The sequence below is a fragment of the Lithobates pipiens genome, unplaced genomic scaffold (assembly GCF_037356315.1).
Source record: "Lithobates pipiens isolate NorthernLeopardFrog02 unplaced genomic scaffold, aLitPip1_a1.2 Scaffold_18, whole genome shotgun sequence".
Lineage (NCBI taxonomy): Eukaryota > Metazoa > Chordata > Amphibia > Anura > Ranidae > Lithobates > Lithobates pipiens.
Genome location: NW_027507758.1, coordinates 238,815,804 through 238,836,997, shown reverse-complemented (window position 1 = coordinate 238,836,997; position 21,194 = coordinate 238,815,804). Strand labels below are relative to the sequence as shown.

The window sequence follows — 21,194 nt, the reverse complement described above, 5'->3', positions numbered from 1 at the left end:
TTCCTTTAACCACTTGCCGACCGCCGCACGCCGATGTACGTCGGCAGAATGGCACGGGCAGGCATAAGCACATACATGTACGTGATTTGCCTCCCGCGGGTCGGGGGCCCGATCGGGCCCCCGCCCGGTGCCTGCGGCGGTCGGTTTTCGTTCGGGAGCGATCCCGGACGAGGGGACGGCCATTCATTCATGGCCACCCCCTCGCGATCGCTCCCGACGAATGGAAATCCCCGGTGACATCACTTCCTCTCCTGTAATGTAAACACAGGAGAGGAAGTGATGTATTCTCTCCTCCGTGTCGGTATTTTTCGTTCCGACACGGAGGAGAGCGGATCAGTGAGTTGCACCAACACATCCCACACACAGTAGAACATGCCAGGCACACTCACACCCCCCCTTTACCCCCCGATCACCCCCCCAATTACCCCTGCCCCCCAGTCACAGTGACACCAATGTCATTTTTTTTTTTTTTTTTTTTTTTTTTGCATTGGTGTCATTTGTGACTGTAATAACTGTTAGGGCAGTTAGGGTTAGCCCCCTTTAGTTCTAATGTACCCCCCTAACCCCCCCAATAAAGGTTTAACCCCGTGATCACCCCCCGTCGCCAGTGTCACTAAGGCTGGGTTCACATTGCAGCGGTTTATGAGAACGAATGTGATTCGCACCGCACTGCAGTGCAAATCACATCCGATCTCTGTGCGATTCGAGTTCAGCCATTCGCCGCACCCGCCGCACCCGCCACACCCGCCGCACCCGCCGCAAATTCGCACGGGACCCTTTTTTTGGCCCGCAGCAGAATCGGATCGCATGGGTGTTCACACCATGCGATCCGAGTTTGCAGATCGCACTGCGATATGCGAACTGATCTGGGGGTGTCAGTAACATTTCACTGACACTCCCAGCAGTTCGCATAGGGCAGTGTGAACTGCCGCCGGGAGGCATGCGATGCGGGAACCCGCCGCGGATTCGCGGCGTTTCCGCATCGCTCCAGTGTGAACCCAGCCTAATAAGCGATCATTTTTCTGATCGCCGTATTAGTGTCACAGGTGACGCTAGTTAGGCAGGTAGGTATTTAGGTTCGCCGCAGCTTTTTATAGCGCTAGGGACCCCCATATACTACCGCATAAAGCCCCCTGATTGCCCCCTAGTTAACCCTTTCACCAGTGATCACCATATAACTGTTACAGGTGACGCTGGTTGGTTAGTTATTTTTTTATAGTTTCAGGGCACCCGCCATTTATTACCTAATAAAGGTTTAACCCCCTGATCACCCGGCAGGTGTCATTTGTGACTAATAACTGTTAGGGCAGTTAGGGTTAGCCCCCTTTAGTTCTAAGGTACCCCCCTAACCCCCCCAATAAAGGTTTAACCCCGTGATCACCCCCCGTCGCCAGTGTCACTAAGGCTGGGTTCACATTGCAGCGGTTTATGAGAACGGATGTGATTCGCACCGCACTGCAGTGCAAATCACATCCGATCTCTGTGCGATTCGAGTTCAGCTATACAGATAGTATGGCTGAATTCGTGTCGCACCCGCCGCACCCGCCGCAAACTCGCACGGGACCCTTTTTTTGGTCCGCAGCAGAATCGGATCGCATGGGTGTTCACACCATGCGATCCAAGTTTGCAGATCGCACTGCGATATGCGAACTGATCTGGGGGTGTCATTAACATTTCACTGACACTCCCAGCAGTTCGCATAGGGCAGTGTGAACTGCCGCCGGGAGGCATGCGATGCGGGAACCCGCCGCGCATTCGTGGCGTTCCCGCATCGCTTCAGTGTGAACCCAGCCTAATAAGCGATCGTTTTTCTGATCGCTGTATTAGTGTCACAGGTGACGCTAGTTAGGCAGGTAGGTATTTAGGTTCGCCGCAGCTTTTTATAGCGCCAGGGACCCCCATATACTACCGCATAAAGCCCCCTGATTGCCCCCTAGTTAACCCTTTCACCAGTGATCACCATATAACTGTTACAGGTGACGCTGGTTGGTTAGTTATTTTTTTATAGTTTCAGGGCACCCGCCATTTATTACCTAGTCTCACTAGTGTACCCCTAAATTTAGGGGTGTCTACTTTCTAAAATGGGGTCATTTGGGGGGGGGGGTTTGTGCCATCTTGGCATTTTATGGCCTTCAAAACTGTAACGCCCTTAGAAAGCCTGAAGGCGGTGCTTGGTTTTTGGGGCCCCGTACGCGGCTAGGCTCCCAAAAAGTCCCACATATGTGGTATCCCCGTACTCAGGAGAAGCAGCAGAATTTATTTTGGGGTGTCATTTCACATATGCCCATGGCATGTGTGAGCAATATATCATTTAGTGACAACTTTGTGAAAAAAAAAAAAAGTTTGTAATTTTCCCGCAACTTGTGGCAAAATATAAAATATTCCATGGACTCAACATGCCTCTCAGCAAATAGCTTGGGGTGTCTACTTTCTAAAATGGGGTCATTTGTGGGGGTTTTGTGCCATCTTGGCATTTTATGGCCTTCAAAACTGTAATAGGTAGTGAGAAGTGAACTCAAAAAATTACGCCCTTAGAAAGCCTGAAGGCGGTGCTTGGTTTTCGGGGCCCCGTACGCGGCTAGGCTCCCAAAAAGTCCCACATATGTGGTATCCCCGTACTCAGGAGAAGCAGCAGAATTTATTTTGGGGTGTCATTTCACATATGCCCATGGCATGCATGAGCAATATATCATTTAGTGACAACTTTGTGAAAAAAAAAAAAAAAAAAAAAAAGTTTGTAATTTTCCCGCAACTTGTGGCAAAATATAAAATATTCCATGGACTCAACATGCCTCTCAGCAAATAGCTTGGGGTGTCTACTTTCTAAAATGGGGTCATTTGTGGGGGTTTTGTGCCATCTTGGCATTTTATGGCCTTCAAAACTGTAATAGGTAGTGAGGCGTGAAATCAAAAATTTACGCCCTTAGAAAGCCTGAAGGCGGTGCTTGGTTTTCGGGGCCCTGTACGCGGCTAGGCTCCCAAAAAGTCCCACATATGTGGTATCCCCGTACTCAGGAGAAGCAGCAGAATTTATTTTGGGGTGTCATTTCACATACGCCCATAGCATGTGTGAGCAATATATCATTTAGTGACAACTTTGTGTAAAAAAAAAAAAAAAAATTTTTTTTTTGTCATTATTCAATCGCTTGAGGCAAAAAAATAAAATATTCAATGGGCTCAACATGCCTCTTATCAATTTCCTTAGGGGGTCTACTTTCCAAAATGGGGTCATTTGGGGGGGTTTTGTACTGCCCTGTCATTTTAGCACCTCAAGAAATGAGATAGGCAGTCGTAAACTAAAAGCTGCGTAAATTCCAGAAAACGTACCTTAGTTTGTAGATGTGACAACTTTTGCGCAAACCAATAAATATACAATTATTGACTTTTTTTTTACCAAAGACATGTGGCTGAATACATTTTGGCCTAAATGTATGACTAAAATTGAGTTTATTGGATTTTTCTAATAACAAAAAGTAGAAAATATCATTTTTTTTCAAAATTTGCGGTCTTTTTACGTTTATATCGCAAAAAATAAAAATCGCAGAGGCAATCAAATACCATCAAAAGAAAGCTCTATTTGTGGGAAGAAAAGGACGCAAATTTTGTTTGGGTACAACATTGCATGACCGCGCAATTACCAGTTAAAGCAGCGCAGTGCCAAAGTGTAAAAAGACCTCTGGTCATTTACCAGCAAAATGGTCCGGTCTGAAAGTGGTTAAATATGGTGCCTGGTGGGTATCTGTAGTATGCCTGTGAAGTGCCACGTGTTTCCCGTGTTTAGAACAGTCCCTGCACAAAATGACATTTAACGGAAATAACGTCATTTAACCTCCCTGGCGGTACCATTATTTCGGATTTTAGGTGCTAAAAGCGGTACCATTATTTTGCATGAAAATTTGGCGTTTTATATTGTAGTCCTGCAATTCTTAGGAATAACTCTCTTAAATCTGTCCAAACCAGAGTCTAGCAGACATCCCAGGTATAATAAAGTTTGAAAAATTTAATCATAAATTATAATATAATAAATAATTATAAATAATTGTACCAAATAATAATATAACAATAATAAAAATTATTCAATAATGTAATCTAATCAAAAACACTGAAATTTGCCGAGTTGCAGAATTGTCACTGTCATTACTTTTCAGTATTTGATGACGGATCTCCCCACAAATCGCTATCGCTCAATTCTGCGAGTGATTCTAATTTATTATCGCTGTTTTCTAGCTGGTCTAAAATCATTTTTGATGTACAGTGACAGTTTTGGTTGCTATGGACAATCTCCAGTTTCCAGGCATAAAGAACAGTTTTTACAATATAAAACTGCATGCAGGACACTGGGCAGACCACTAGGGACAAAGGGGATGTGAAATATTTACATACAGCAATGTAATCTGTAAGATTACATTATACTGTATGTATACTGTTTATTTCACTTTTTGAATTTGGCGCCGATCTCCGTGCCCGTGCGTCGCAACGCTCGCAGGGCACGGAGATCGCCGATGTGATAGATCGAGCGAGGCACGGCTCGCTCGTACAGCGGGGAGACATCGCTGGATTCGAAGGAGAAGGTAAGGAAACCTCCTCCTGGATCCAGCGACGCTGTCCCGAGTCTGACTCGGGGATACCGCTCTTGGCATAAAAAATCCACCCCGAGTCAGACTCGGGAATACCGTCAGGGGGGTTAAAGCTGCCTGCGGTTTTAATGTTATATCTGGTTCCTGCAATATGGTTGAAAATCATTGAGAAAAATGGCATGGGTAGCCCTCCCTGCCCATTACCAGCCCCTTTGGGTCTTGTACACATATTAAGGGGAACCCCGTACCCATATTAAAAAAAGGAAATACGTGTGGCCCCCAGGCCCTATATACTCAGAACAGCAGTATACAGGCGGTGCAAACAAGACAGGGACTGTGTAGGTTTGTTGTGTTAAGTTGAATCGGTTTGTAATTTTCAACTGGTAAATTTTTAAAGTGTAGCTCCAGTCAAAAAAACTATTTTAACTATATTATTTTTAAGGTTTTTGGAAAACATAGGGAAGGGATTTCACCCCTGTATAATTTGTTTTGTGTCCGTCTTTTTCAGAGCACGCAGACAGCACGCACAATCTCCTAACACTGACTGAAAGCTCTATTTAAAACGAGCAAGATATTTAGCTATATAGGTGGATATAGCGGTGTATACTGCGTTCAGAGAACGCAGACAGCACGCACAATCTCCTAACACTGACTGAAAGCTCTATTTAAAACGAGCAAGATATTTAGCTATATAGGTGGATATAGCGGTGTATACTGCGTTCAGAGCACGCAGACAGCACACACAATCTCCTAACACTGACTGAAAGCTCTATTTAAAACGAGCAAGATATTTAGCTATATAGGTGGATATAGCGGTGTATACTGCGTTCAGAGCACGCAGACAGCATGCACAATCTTATAACACTGACTGAAAGCTCTATTTAAAATGAGCAAGATATTTAGCTATATAGGTGGATATAGCGGTGTATACTGCGTTCAGAGCACGCAGACAGCACGCACAATCTCCTAACACTGACTGAAAGTTCTATTTAAAACGAGCAAGATATTTAGCTATATAGGTGGATATAGCAGTGTATACTGCGTTCAGAGCACGCAGACAGCATGCACAATCTCCTAACACTGTCTGAAAGCTCTATTTAAAACGAGCAAGATATTTAGCTATATAGGTGGATATAGCGGTGTATACTGCGTTCAGAGCACGCAGACAGCACGCACAATCTCCTAACACTGACTGACAGCTCTATTATAAAAGATAGATATATCGCTAGATATATAGGTGAATATAGCGGTGTATACTGCGGGGAGGGCACGCAGACAACAACCACTACAGAAGAGCAAGAACGAAAAATCCGCCGATAACGATCGGTGTATACTGTGTTGAAGGTACACAGAAATACCCATTAACTGCTACAGATGCCAACACACTACACAAGGCCGCTGCGCTGGCGGCCTTATATAGTGTGGGACGTGTACTACAAAGCCTGAGCTATGATTGGCCACAGGCATCCTGCCTGTGGCCAATCATGGCTCTCCTCGCTGCCGGCGCTGTGATTGGCCAAGCATGCGGGGTCACAGTGCATGCTTGGCCAATCATGAGCCAGCAATGCACTGCGCCATCGCAGTGCATTGTGGGCCGTGAGCGCCACACGAATTTGGTGCGAATGGCCCATAACGTTCGGAATTCGCCGAACAGGCGAACAGCCGATGTTCGAGTCGAACGTATGTTCGACTCGAACACGAAGCTCATCCCTAGTTCACACCAATGCATGTGCTGTTTTAGTTTTTGCAACACATTTTCACATTTTTTCATGCACCTTTTTGATACATTTTGCATTTTTGGGGAACTGTTGATGTTGCTAGGATAAGGTGTCTTTTGCCATTCAGGAAAATGCACCAAAAACACATGTGCATGCGTTTTTCATGCAATTCCATTGACGTCTATGGAGCCTAAAAACACACCGTTCTGCATGAAAAAAAGTCCCTGCACCATTTCAAAAAGCCCATTACAGGAAACTGCGTAGATGTGAATGGGACTCATAGGAAATATGATTAAATGGATTGTAGTGTGTTTCTGTGGATCTGCACATGCACTCAAAAATGCATGGATGTGAACCTAAGCCTTTATTAACTTGACTATTTTGTTGAACATTCTAAGGACACGCGTTTCTGTATACGTACAGTATATTATCGAACTATATAGGTTGCAAACATACAGGTTGCAAAGATATCATTGAGCTAACACTGACTGTAAACAGAAAAGTGCATCCTTAATTTCTCATTTCTAAATCTAAATGATTGTTACTCTCTGAAACCGTCTCTTTTATGACATGGAGTTGTTTTTTTATTTCTCTATGTAAACAATTAGCATTAGTACACTGTGTTATCTATGTAGATGTTCTAGGCCATTGTACTTACAAAGTACATTTGTAAAGACTAAGCCCTTGCACACACGGTCGGAGATTCAGACGGAATGTGTCCTATCGGACCGTTTTGTCGGATAATCCGACTGTGTGTGGTCTCCATTGGACTGTTTCTGTCGGAGTATCCGACGGACCAAGTTTTCAAACTTGTCCATAAAATTTTCCGACAAAATGCTCCAATCGGACATACTCCGATCATGTGTAGCCTACTCCAACGGACAAAGTGCCACGCATACTCAGATCAAATTCCTAGACCAAAGCTATTGGCTACTAGCCTGAACGTAGTCCCGTCGTAACGAAATAACGTCATCACGTTATGTACAATCGGATTTTCCGACAACTTTGTCCGACCGTGTGTATGCAACAGTTTCGGACAAAATCCGTCGGATTTGGTTATCAGAATGTCCGACCATGTGTACAAGGGCTAAGTGTGGTAGCATTATTGGTAATAATTATTCGTGTGAACTTTGGTGACAGTAACATGGATTTGGATTTTCTAGAATTTTAGTTCTAGTTCAGTTTTTTTTAGTTCTGAGGATAACATTTAGGAGAGAAATATGTAGGCTGCCACAGCTGGTCTGTCCTTCTGAGAATGCTGATTTTCCTGAATATACAGGCATACCCCACATTTAAGTACACAATGGGGTTTATTTACTAAAACTGGAAAGTGCAAAATTAGTCCCACTTCTGCATAGAAACCAATGATCTTCTAACATGTAATGATGTTTCTTGGTTTTCAATACTGTCAGGATGATTTACTGAAGGTGTAGTTTACAAAGGAGTTATTTAACAGATATACTGTACCTATGCTCTTTTGTGTTACAATTTTACTCAAAAAGTTATTTAATTGGTAAGAAATTGTGGCTTAATTAGTAAAGTATTTGACAATCTTTACTCAAAAATAGTGAAAACTCAGTTTAGTTATCCAGTCATGGGAAATTCAAATTCTAGCTTATTTTTTTATTTGCACGTTTTTGAGTAAAGATTCTGAACTCCTCTAGTAAATTAGCCTCTTTTTTGGATTCAATTTCATGCTACTTCTCATATATATTGCATAGAAGTGGATGTTTTTAGTTGTTGTACAACATTCACAGGATCTAGCATAGTGAGTAGTGTCTTACATATTCTGTTTCCTGTTCGTTTAGCAAAGTGAATGTTCACTTAGCTTAGTCAATAACGCAAAGTTCACTTTGAAGAAGTGCAAAAATGTGATATATTTCTTGAACATCATTGAATGATTGAAATGAATACGGTGTTCACTTTTTTACATGACCAGTCTCTTCTTCATTACTACCCTTTGAGTCTCTGATCTGTAAGTATAGAGGTAAAGGATATAGGGCTTTCTATGACATTCAATTGCCACAGCCCTTTAACCACTTTCAGACCGGACCATTTTGCTGGCCAAAGACTTTTTGCGATTCGGCACTGCATCGCTTTAACTGACAATTGCGTGGTCGTGCAACGTGGCACCCAAACAAAATTGACATCCTTTTTTCCCACAAATAGAGCTTTCTTTTGGTTGTATTTGATCACCCCTGCGTTTTTTTGCGCTATAAACAAAAAAAAGAGCGATAATTTTGAAAAAAAACGTTTTTTTTTTTACTTTTTGCAATAATAAATATCCCCCAAAAATGTATAAAAAAATTTTTTTTCCATCAGTTTAGGCCAATACATATTCTTCTACATATTTTTGGTAAAAAAAATCGCAATAAGCAATTATTGATTGGTTTGCGCAAAAGTTATAGCGTTTATAAAATAGGGTATAGTTTTATGCCATTTTTATTAATAATTTTTTTTTACCAGTAATGGTGGCGATTAGCGATTTTTATTGTGACTGCGAAATTATGGTGGACACATCGGACATTTTTGGGACCATTCTCATTTATACAGCAATCAGTGCTGTACAAATCCACTGATTCCTGTATAAATGACACTGGCAGTGAAGGGGTTAACCACTAGGTAGCAGTGTAGGGGTTAAGTGTGTCCTAAGGGCGTGTTGCTAACTGTGGGGGGTGTGGCTGTGTTTTACACGTCACTGATCTCTGCTACAATCACAGGGAGCAGAAATCAGTGACATTGTTGCTAGGCAGAACAGGGAGATGCTCGTTTACTTTAGTTGTTCCTTCCTGTGAGATGATCGCGGATATCCCTGCAGCGATCCAGTCCGCGGGACCCACGATCGAATACACAGATCAGTGCTACAGCCAATTGGCTGCATGCATTGATCAAATTAATATTTTCCAGGATACAGGTTCACATGCCTGTTCTCCAGCAGGGAACAACCATACATGGATCAAAATTTCGCTGGTTCTTGCTGAGCTGCCCAATTTTTGCCCAATTCATCTATGACCATCTTAAATACAAGAGAAGGGACTAGAATTATAATTTCAAATATTCCTGGAGTTTTGGAGATTAGGAATACATTTTTAATTCTGAAAATATTTGCAATAATAAATACAAAATAAGGCACTGACTTTGTAAAAATATAATTTTCTAAGTGAACTGCTGCACATAAAAATGTTCTGTTCTTGGTGACAGGGTTCCTAGATATTTTGTAGAAATTATGAGATTATGCTGATGGTCTAAGAAATACCAAGAATAATAAACTGAAGGTACACATTATAGGAATCCAGTAGAAGCAAAATATATTAGACCAAAAGGCAGATGTATCCTTCTCACGGTGATAATCTTATTGTAAATACCTCGAATGATAGGTAAACTCATTTCTGTGTAGAGTGCACATATGTCTTCAATTGTGAAAAATGCAGCCTGCCAGGTCTGAGCAGATCACAAGTCTGAACACTCAAAGGGGTGGAATTCTGTTGCCTTGGTTGCATGTCAAATAAATAAATGAGATACCTAGGGAAGCTTCCACATTCTTGTGGTCTGATTAAGTCATATTTACCATAAGCTTGTATAAAAGCAATTGAGTTTTAACTGCAGAACCATAACAAAGTGTTCCATGTTTCCACACCCATATGGCACTGTTAAAGACATTCAGGGCGGAAAAATACCCTTTAGTGTATTTATGCCGTAGAACATTACATCCTAAAAAGAAATCTCTTACTAGTAGAGATGAACAAACCTATCCACTAGGATTGTAATTCATGGTTTATTGGAAAGATTTATTGCTTTTTGATATTTATCTCCAATCTAACAGACAATCGTCTGAACCAATATTCTATCCATCTTTTTTTCTTTCTTTTCATTTTAAATGTAGAAGAAATCTATAAAAACTGTTTATTTTTGCACACGTCACAGGTCCCAGATGATTGCCCGGCCAGTCACAGCGCGCAGTGTGGCTCACGCTTGCGCAGTGGGTACCCGGCTGTGAAACCACGGGCGGGCACCCATACTTACAATGCCGGCGCCGCAGAGAGTAGGGGGAGACGAGCGGGGCTCTGCTCCCCCACATCACTGGACCCTGGGACAGCTAAGTGTCCAATTATTAAAAGTCAGCATCTGCAGTATTTGTAGCTACTGACTTTTAATTTTTTTTAGCAGAACTCCGCTTTAAAGTAAAAATAATGGCAAAACTTTTTTTGGGATGGTGTGGAAATGGATTAAACATACCTGTTTCTTTTATTGCTGTCCCTTAAGGAGATTCACTTCTCTATTTGTTTATCATGATCACTTAGAGTGAAAGTAAAACATAGCAACCCAAATTTTGGGTTGCCACCAGAACAGGAATAAAGAAGAAATCTTCCATTGGGGATACAAGTTCTGGTGACCCTGGGGACTTCCAGGGATTTCCTCATTTTGAAAGAATTTCCTCTCTCTTCTTTTTTTATTTTGCTATGGGAAAGGAAGTGAAGGGAAATCAACCAAACAGGAAACAAATAGCAAAAAAAAACAAAAAAAACAGCAAGGGTCCTTACTCTAGCAAAAATCTAGTAAAAGTTTTGCTTTTAATTCTACTTTACCTCTATTTTTTCTGATTTTTATTTTGTCATCTTTGGTCTCCCTTACCAAGTTGGTATTTCTGTTGTTAAAAGTCTAAGATTTTTTTTTTTTTAATATTTCTGTCTTTTCATCAGCTGTAGCAGTTTACCTACTTGATGGTGCTGATTATGCTGATAGTTATGACAACAAATGCAATGATTAGATCAAATTGTGAAATGTGACAACTGAACCTATATGATTTTCCACCTATTTAAAAAAAAAAAAAAAAAACGGCAATCCTATCAAAACGAAAAAAATTGACAAATCGTTGTGGTACCAATACTATCAATGGTGCTAACCAGCTACATTGTAGGAGGTTTAGATCTAAAGGTTAACTCCACTTTTGCTGTGAAAAAAACAAGGCCCTCTGGGGGATCAATGTACATTGCAAGGATTTTAACAAACTTTGTTTGTCCTATCTGTTTCTACAGAAAAAGCCGTTTATTTGTGTCTTTTGGATACAGATGCTGAATGTAAGTGACTTTTTCATTATTATTCAGCTGCTTAATTTGCAGTGCTTTAATGAGGAAAGCGGCAAGTTCTGCATCCTTTTAGAAATGATTAACACTTTAGGAGCATCAACCAAAAAACAAAACAAAAAAAAAACATTTATTGGTTGTAAATGATGTCTAAAATCTGACTTGCATCTTAGTGCAGATTTTTGGGGAAATAAGTCAGCCAATCAGACAAGCAGCAAAAATTCAATTTATGTGGGCAGTCTTTGCATCAATTGTACAGAAGTGTACAGAACACCTCCAGTTTGCCATATTGCATTGATTTTTACAGAAAATTACAGAGCTGTAGATTTAAAAGGAAAGGTATTTTTTAATAACATTCAAATACAATATGATTTTATATATGCTATATCATTTTTTTATTTGCTATAGTGTTCCCACAAACACCCTTAAAGCTGGGTTTTAAAATCTGTATTTTTACTCTTTTCCTTCCAGTTTTTCTTATCCACTGGTTAGTTAATAGAGCTGACACAAACACTTTAATTGTAGATTATTTGTTGTATCAGGAAGTGCAAAATGAGCACACTAAAATGAACACTGGTTTTATTACGAGCAGAATCCATAAAAAAAACAAAAACAAAGAAAGAAACCCCCAGATATTTCACTTTTAATAAAAAAAAAAATACTAAAACTTTGCAATAGCTAGTTTTCAACAAATTGTGTAAAATAAATATACATTAAGCTGGTAGTAAACAGAGGATTTCTTTCTATGTCCCCTGCTCACACCACAGTGCTGGAGTCATGTGCATTTTTTGATGTGCAGAAAAATGACTATAGATGTGTTTACACCATACACAAAAAAAAAAAAAAACTCATAATAAAGCACACAGATTCCATGTGCATAGAATGGAAAATGCAAATGTGTACTGAGAGAGCATGTAAGCCACTGATGTTGACTGTTCTTCTGGCTAGCTGTCATGCTAACCCAATGGTGTTAATACTTTCTGAGGAGTGTTGGTCATCTTACTTTAAAAAAGTAATTGGTTAAGTTACAAATGACTTCTCCCAAAAAGTAATTGTGTTAGTAACTCGGTTACTACATTGGAAAAGTAATTAGCTACTCAGCAAAGTAACTGTGACAGGGGTCGCAGCGGTGGTACTTGAGGGGGTGGCAGCAGTGGTACTTGAGGAGGTGGCAGTGGTGTACAGTACTTGGGGGGTGGCAGCGGTGGTAATTGGGGGGGTGGCAGCAATGGTGTACTTGGGGGGGGTGGCAGGCAGCGGTGGTGGTGCCATCCTCTCCCACCACCACCTCTGCCTCTTACTGATCACATCCCCCACCTGATCTCATCCCTGTAGAAGTGATGGTGAGTGGGTAGGGATGGGATCAGTAAGAAGCAGAGGTGGTGGAGGACTTGGGATGGATCGATTGCACTGCAATTTGAATTGTCAGACAGTTACTTACTTGAATGCCTCCAGGGATGTCTTTACTCATGGGGAGAGAGAGAGAGACCCTCCCCTTCACTCAATTGGTGTCAGCTGACTTCATTTTTCAGTTTCCACCCCGCCTCCCTACATTCTCTCTCTCTGGATAAGCGGGGCAGGATGGGGTGATCCAGACAGTCTCTCTAAGTCTCAGCCTCTTCTCAGCTCAGAGGGCGAAAGCCCCCCTCCCCGTGGCACAACGAATGGCCAGGCAGCGCGGCCATGGCGGGCCTCCCGGGCGGTAGATGTAATTGCGGTAACGCTGCCCAAGTAATGGGAACTGAGTTACCATAAGGGGAAGAGTAATCAGTTAGATTACTCGTTACCCTCTAAAGTAACTGCGTTAAGTAACTCCGTTTATTTTAACTGAGTTACTTACATCACTGTTTCTGAGTCATTGGAATAAGCATGAGAGTCAAAAGTTCTCTCTGACTTTCAAATCTGCTTGTTTGTTTTGGGCCAGTGAGTAAGACAGTACTGTGGACAGACAAAACAAGACAATGGGGGTTATTTACGAAAGGCAAATCCACGTTGCACTACAAGTACAAAGTGCACTTGCAGGTGCAGTCGCTGTAAATCTGAGGGGTAGATCTGAAATGAGGGGAAGCTCTGCTGATTTTATCATCCAATCATGTGCAAACTAAAATGCTGTTTTTTATTTTCCTTGCATGTCCCTTTCAGATTTACAGTGAATGCACTTTGCACTTGTAGTTTGTAGTGCAAAGTGGATTTGCCTTTCTTAAATAACCCCCAATGGGTAGTCTCAGCTGAAGGTCAGCTATTAAATGTTCTTGTGAGTTATCAATGATAACCATGAATACATGTGCAAATATTTGGTCGATCTTGACAAAATATCTGAAATCTGCCCTTTCAAAAATTACTTCTATCCTTGTAAGTGTTCAGTTTATTTTCAGGAGTTAAAAGCTTAATCCATATTGAGCTGGCACTAGTAAAGTAATATGTGATTGATTGCTTTGGGTGACTCTGGATTATTCTCCTTCCACTGTTGGCTGAATAAAATGTTGGATGTTATTCAACATTTTGTCTATGCTACAGGTTTTATGGTTTTGTTCTACTCATTATTGCTTATTTATCAAATTACAGACTAATACCCTCTAATTAATGAAAGTGATTTTGACATCTGTTTAATCACTTGAAAAACGTACATGCGCTATTAACAAAAAAAAAATATCTATGTTATAGGCTTTTAAAGTGATATATCAATTCATGATGTGTCAACACAGTATGCTACATATAGAAATTTGCAATACCCAAGTTATAGCCTAGCACTCAAAGTTAACATTTTTTTTTTGCATGACTGCATACTCAGAACTGCAACACCAATAATATGAATCATGTTATTTTATAGACTGTTCTTGTTAAAAGGAATGTTGGAGGATATCAAATACACAACCAAAGCATTTGGGGAAGCACTGCATGATCTGCAGACACTGTCAATGCAGTTCATGCAAGGCTTCCCTGGTCATTCCTAAGACCATGGTTGATGTCAGGGTCAGGAGGAGTAGCAGCTGCACTGCCCTAATAGGGATAGTCTTTACACTTTAAGACGTATTGGAGGTGATTATAAATATAAGACTTTTTTTCTGTGCAGTGCGGGTATGACTTTCAAAAAAGGTATGTGGGTACATTTACCTACGTAATTACCTTGCTGTGTATGGAATGATGAGAGTGTCTCTCCAACAATTTTCTAAACGTTGTTAGCATTATTAACTACTATACTAAGTATATAACTAATTTAGATTTACATAGACTTTGGATAGGACTCAGTTTTAGGTCAAAACACTTGTGGGTGTAACATTTCACATTATGGATTTTTTGTATAACCCAGTCCTGAACACTACCTGCACAGAGTAGGGTTGATTTACTAAAAATGGAGAGTGTAATCTGGTGCAGCCCTGCATAGAAACCAATTGGCTTTCTTTTTTTCTTGCCAAAGCTTTATTGAGCAAGCTGAAGTTAGAAGTTGATTGGCTGCACCAGATTTTGCACTCTCCAGTTTTGGTAGATCAAAACCACTGTGTGCAAACAGCAGCTGCTGCTGTTTGCATATATCCACTCCTTATGGAGTCTCCAACTTACCTTGGATGCATGCAATGTGCATCCAGAATCTGCATTTCTACAGAATTCTGGATACACATAAACTCAGATAATCGGCCAGTGTGTATGTGTCCATAGCACAGAATATTGGTGTATCCAGAGGTGGCATTGTGTCTCCTCTGAATGTAGCAAACTATCTGCCCCTGTGTAAATGAAGGCTTAGGGATAAACATGGACTAATTAAGCTACATATGGAGAAGGTATAGGTGGGAGCTATACAAAACTCGCTATATATTAGAATCTGGCTGTATAATTACTCTGCAATCTCTTTTAGACTTACCATGTGTGAACCTACCAGAACAATTCATCCAATCCAGCACAACCCTGCACTATTTAGTAGCTGATAAGAGACTGTACAATACAATTTTAAGATGTATAGTGAACATAATTAACCCACCTGTGTACTCAGCAAAAATACAGTCTGCAGACTCAACCAGAGAGCCTCTGCACAAGACAAAGTTATCTATACTGTTTGCATAACATGCATTGGCTGTTTTTTGATGTCTTTTATTTAACATGCATTCATTTCTTTGATTTTCAACCAACTTATTTTTCATGGCAATGTACACTTGCTTACAGTGTTTTGTTCAAAATACAATGAATGCTTACCATTCCATGATTTAGCCAGGGTGGTATGAAATTATCCAGTAGCTTTGGATATACCAGTTCCCTGTCATATATATATAGGGTCCAGAACATCGTTACCACAAACTGAAAAATATATAAAAAAAAATAGATAATTCAAATTACGTTTAACATTAGTGCACAATAAATACACAATGATATGTAATTAGTATTCCAAAAAAAAATGCACTTTAAATATATTCATTCACCTCCCTATATTGAAAATGATACTAAAAACACACTGTTTAATGTACATTGTCCCTTCTATTTCTCTATATGGATGATCACTGTAATAAAGAAAAAAAAAACATCTACAGTAAGTACCTTTTTCCTAATCGATATATATAGTTGTTGTATGACCCAGCTCTTTCCCAGCCTGCCTGCAGGGACACATAAGCAGGAGGAGCTTCTGGTCATCTGCTGCTGGTCAGATATTCAAAATAAAAACAAAAAAACAGCCTTTGGAATACAGAGTAAAATAAATAATTAATATCAAACTTTTTATTGGCAATAACATGGTGTAGGCAGATTTCTGCTAGCCACAGGCTATGTCACGCCCCTCCAGCTTATGTTTTAGATTGGTGAAGAGAAGGGGTGAAGTCTACATCAATCTACATGTAATATCCCGCCCCCCTTGTGTTTAACTGATTAGTGAGCATGGAGCAGAAAGGAGGGAGTGGGCTGTCATTTACCACTGTGTATACACCCACATGTGTGACTTAATAGTCACATGAGTTGCTCACATGTAATAGGGAGGAAATGTTCAGCAGAGAAACTCACTGAAAACTGAGCATATGCCAAGCTGCTCTGCAAAATCCCCAACTGCATTGGGGTCTTGGATAGAAGGCGGAGAACAGCAGGATCAACTTTTAATGAATCCTATAGTGAATGAGTGAGTATAAACAGCATGTAATACAGCATTTATTGATAGTTTTTTATGTTATGGATTTAGTGACATTGTAAGTGAAATATAGCCTGAAGATCTATAATTGGTATTTCTCATATCTACTGTATATATTGTACATATATTTTAAATACAGGATAAAGAGAAGTAGTCACAGAGTAAATGTATAATGAGAAAATAAATATAGTGAACATTTTAAGTAAAATGCTGACAATGCTCAACCCAAAGTGACCCTGTGGCCACCTAACTCATGCCTCCCCCTCAACAAAAACCTTTGCTACGCCCATTACTGCCTTTAATTAATAGGAGAAAAGTGAAATACCCAACACTTCCGAGTATGGATGAGCATGTGCCCCCCATGCGACAACACTAGTGTTTCATAATTGGTCCAGCACTGCCACATTGTCCTGTGTAGGCTTTGACTAAACTGTTTTTGGATTTTACATCTTGTTATCCAAGCAGAGAGAAAAAAGGTGACTGGAAGGGAGAATTTTAGTGAATATTTTATTTTTCTGCATGGGCAAATAAAAGGGACACTTGGAAATATGTCATAAACCCTGACAATTAAAACTGAATATATACCATAAACAGGAATAAGCTAAGGTTATCTTCAGTCAAAGCACATATCAAACCAAAAAGTAGATTCAGAGATATAGACAGAAGAGGTTACATCCAATTCTCAACTTTCCCCAATTTCCCTGCTAATTCTTTATTCTAATAGGAAACACTGACCAATTGAAAATTTCAGGGGGTGGAAGGGACCTGGATCAAGCCTAAATGTTATAAGAAAACTTGAGACTTGCATAAAACTTCTTCTGCTCACACCTCTGGGTCCACTGCCAATTTAGACATGTGACTTTCAGTGAAGATAACCAAATAATGTCCACTCATGTCTTATTTTATCATATGATAAGATTGAATTATCCATATTTGAGGTACTTTGACTATATAGGATGTCTAATTAAAAAAATATGTAATTTAATGAATAATGATAATGAATGCCTCACAAGGAATGAGCAAGGTTATTCTTTAAAGTATTAGTCCTTTCACTAAATATGATACATTTACATTTTGCAAAAATGGCACTATAAATTACTTTCCCTAACGATAAATCATATTTCCAGTTGCATGTCCTAGCTCTGTGCTTGTTCTGTATTTGCTGAAAATATGCGGCTCATGGCCACCACTTGATGGAGCTGTTTGGAAAAAGAATACTTCTACATTATGCCAAATCAGAATCCCATCAACCTGGAGAAATTTTTTTCAGGTAACAGCAGGACGCGTTTAAAGCTGGGAAGCTGCAGGCAACATTGATAATGCAAACTATCATCATGAAATGTAATTCATCATACTGGCATTTTATCTGAGACTGATAGTATGTAAGTATGAGTGTACATTTTATTTTATTTTTTGAGTTTATGCTTTAAAGTGATTGTAAAGTCTTGTTTTTTTTCTTTTAAAGTAACAAACATATTATACTTACCTGCTCTGTGCAGTGGATTTGCACAGGGCAGCCCAGATCCTATTCTTCTCGGGTCCCTGTTTTGTGCTCCTGATCCCTCCCTCCTGTTGAGTGCCCCCACAGCAAGCAGCGGAGGACATCGCTGGATCCAGGGGACAAGGTAAGTAACCTCTCCCTGTGTCCTCCCTGTATCCAGCGATGTGATCCAGAGTCTGGCTCGGGGTTACCGCTTATGGTACTAAAATCCCAGCCCGAGCCAGACTCGGGATTACCGCCAGGGAGGTTAATGCATAAAATGCATTAAGATAAAAAAAAACTGACTTTACAACCACTTTAAGTGCCTGCAGAGGTTTGTCCATTTAGATCATGAGCTTTACTTTTAGCCTCTTTTACCTGAACTTGCTTGGGCCTAGGCATCGTTTTTTCTCCAGAACCATTCCTTTTTTTAGTTCCTTTTGTTTCTTCTTAATTTTTAATTATTTTTACAGGAATAGATCGCCTAGAATCACCTCTTCTTTTAATGACATCTAGGGATAAGCAAACTGGGCAAACTTAATTTTGCTTGACTTTTAATGATCCCAGCAGGATATTTATAACCCCAAAAATAGCACCAAACTCCACTGATGTCTAAAGGAGCCAAAACGTTATTTTTTTCTGGCCTTTTCCAAGGCTAAATACCATTTGTCAGGAAGAGGGACTTTAAATGTAACATTAAAAATACAAAAATCCATTGAATAACAAGTTTGGAGGATGCCTTAAAGCTGCATGGGAAATTATGGAGAAGTACAATATAACCGTTTAAAAATGATGGGTTTGTTCTCAAACAGTGGCTGAAAAACTGTATTTTAGTGGTGGAAGCACTACCGCTGATAAATTTGAGATGCCTGGTGGGCTGGTGTTTTTATAATAACTGGTGGGGATACTGGGTGATTACACTGACCAAATATATTCTTGACCATATACATTCTATGCAGTAGGGAAAAAACCTTCTGCATGTAATCAAAAAAATCTTCTGCATGCATTTAAAAAAATCTTCTGTATGCCCCCTCCCCAATACATACCTGAGTCTGATCTTGATCCACAATGGGTACAAGGCTCTCTCGGCTCAGATACAGCAGCAGGAGCCACTGGCTCCTGTTACTGTCTATCAGAGTTAGTGACAGGAGACACACAGAGCATGGCTCAGCAGCAAACACACACAAGGGCCACATAGCAAATGGCTTGCAAAGGGGGGAGGAGCCAGGACCTCTTTCATGACCAGGGTGTTTTTTTTCTATTTAGCACTGTGCTATTTTAACTGGCAATTGCACAATCATGCAACACTGTTTTAATATAAAAGAAAAAAATTTAAATGAATGAAAAAAAACTTCCAATATTTTTTTTTTTTTTTTCAAAATATTTTATTGTAGTTTTGAAATATAACAAACAGAGCATACATATGTAGAAAGATAAAACAGCAATGTATCATCTCAGAGACATACAATTCAGATGCATAGTCAATGTAATACCGAAGCGTAAAGATTCGGTGATTGAGCATACCTTGAACATTTATTGTTCAGAAAAGGGAAAAGAAAAAATAACTGAGTAATATAAGCGGGGTAATGTATTACATGGGGTCCACTACTGTCTATCACGTTGCTTGGAAGACTGGGGCATAAGAGTAGTGGGCGTAAGAGTGATGGATATGAGTACCCCAATCATCAGTAGCTACTAAAACCCATTACAGGCCAGAGAGGAAAAAATGCAAACCTATAAACATGCACAAAGTCTCTGGTAATGGCATCCACCCCATATGGGAGCTAACTGTGAATGAGAGTAACACACTCGGTGGAACAACCGAGGAGTTTGTGTGGAGACTTGATGGAAAACAGTGTAACTGAACAAACCATTTTTGTTTTGAAAGAAGGATTTAAAGGACAACAAAAGTTAGAGCCTAACCTAATATAGAACGTAGAGGGGGGGGGGGGGGGGCTAGGAGGAATGAATGGGGAAGAAAAGTGGAGGATTTTCAACCAGAGCAAAAAATACCAAGATTATGTAAGTATCCCAATGTCTATTTAGGACGATGAAGAGGGTGGTAGGTGAGTATCGGTATAAGTAGGGGAGAGCTTGAAATGTATCCAACATGCCCAGGTGTGAGTGAATCAGGAGTGTGTGTCATGAGCTTGGTGTGTAAGTCTTTCCATTTCTTCAGTATGGTTGATTTGTCTAAACCAGTCAGTCAAGGTAGGAATCTTGGCGGTTTTCCAATGTCTGGGGATGCACATCGTGGCGGCATTTATCATATGTAGGGCAAGAGACTTCTTATAGCTGCTCTGCGGGATCTGCGTGTGGTGAAGGAGATATTGGGCTGGAGAGTAGTTCGGAGTGTATGTCGTGATCTTCACTATATTGTCATGGACTGCTCTCCAGAACGGTTGAAGTACTGGGCAGTCCCACCAAACATGTAAAAAGGAACCAACATCAGAGTCACATCTCCAACAAGTCGGGGAGATGTCTGGAAATATTCTATGTATTTTTTCAGGAGTGCGATACCATCTAGAGTATATCTTATATCGGTTCTCTTGTGCCGATACGTTTAAAGTACCCTTATGTGTATGTCCATACGTTCGCAGCCAATCTTCAGTGGTCATGGGAGTTAACAGTTCATTACCCCATTGCAGTTTAACACTATCCTGTGCCTTGGTGTCAGAGTGAAGTAAAGCAGTGATGGTAGAGATCAAGTGCTGTTGGGGTTCGGAGCTGTTACATAAAGTTTCAAAGGGGGTAAGCTCCCTATTCCAGAGTGTTATTGGTTGTGAAGTCAGGAAGTGCCTGATTTGGAGATATTTAAAAAATGGTAAATGGAGTTCTGGGAATTTAGAAACCATATGGGGAAATGATAAGATCTCCCCGCGTTCAATGAACTGGTACGTTCTGTAAGTCACTGTCCGGTGATGAGGTCTATGTTCTGAGATACCGGGGGGAAAATCCAGGTTAGTGGATAAAGGAGTCATAGGCCCTAGTAGCCCGTCAACGCAGAGAGTGGCACTTGTACGGTGTAGAACCTGTATAGTTGGGCTTATAAAGGGGTGAGTCCGGATCGTCATGGGGATTGTTGATTTAGCTATCCATGGGAGATTTGTCAGAGGAATTGGGATCATGTCTTGTTCTAGTTGTATCCAAGCTTTATTGTGGTGATGAACATGCCAATCCACTATTCTAGTAAGCAGACAAGCGTGATAATAGTTGTGTATATCTGGTAGG

The 21,194-nt window shown here is 40.4% G+C and overlaps 1 protein-coding gene across 4 annotated transcripts in view; it reads right to left on the bottom strand.

The window, feature by feature from the left end:
• The window catches only part of AIG1 (androgen induced 1), a 469,777-nt gene that overhangs the window by 245,928 nt on the left and 202,655 nt on the right, over positions 1-21,194 (bottom strand). For 2 of the 4 annotated variants that reach the window (XM_077486707.1, XM_077486708.1), the window contains one exon: positions 15,568-15,669. The exons of the other annotated variants lie outside the window; for them this stretch is intronic. In XM_077486707.1, coding sequence (XP_077342833.1) covers positions 15,568-15,669 — 102 coding nt within the window. The remainder of the gene's footprint in view (positions 1-15,567; positions 15,670-21,194) is intronic. 4 annotated transcript variants of the gene reach the window in all.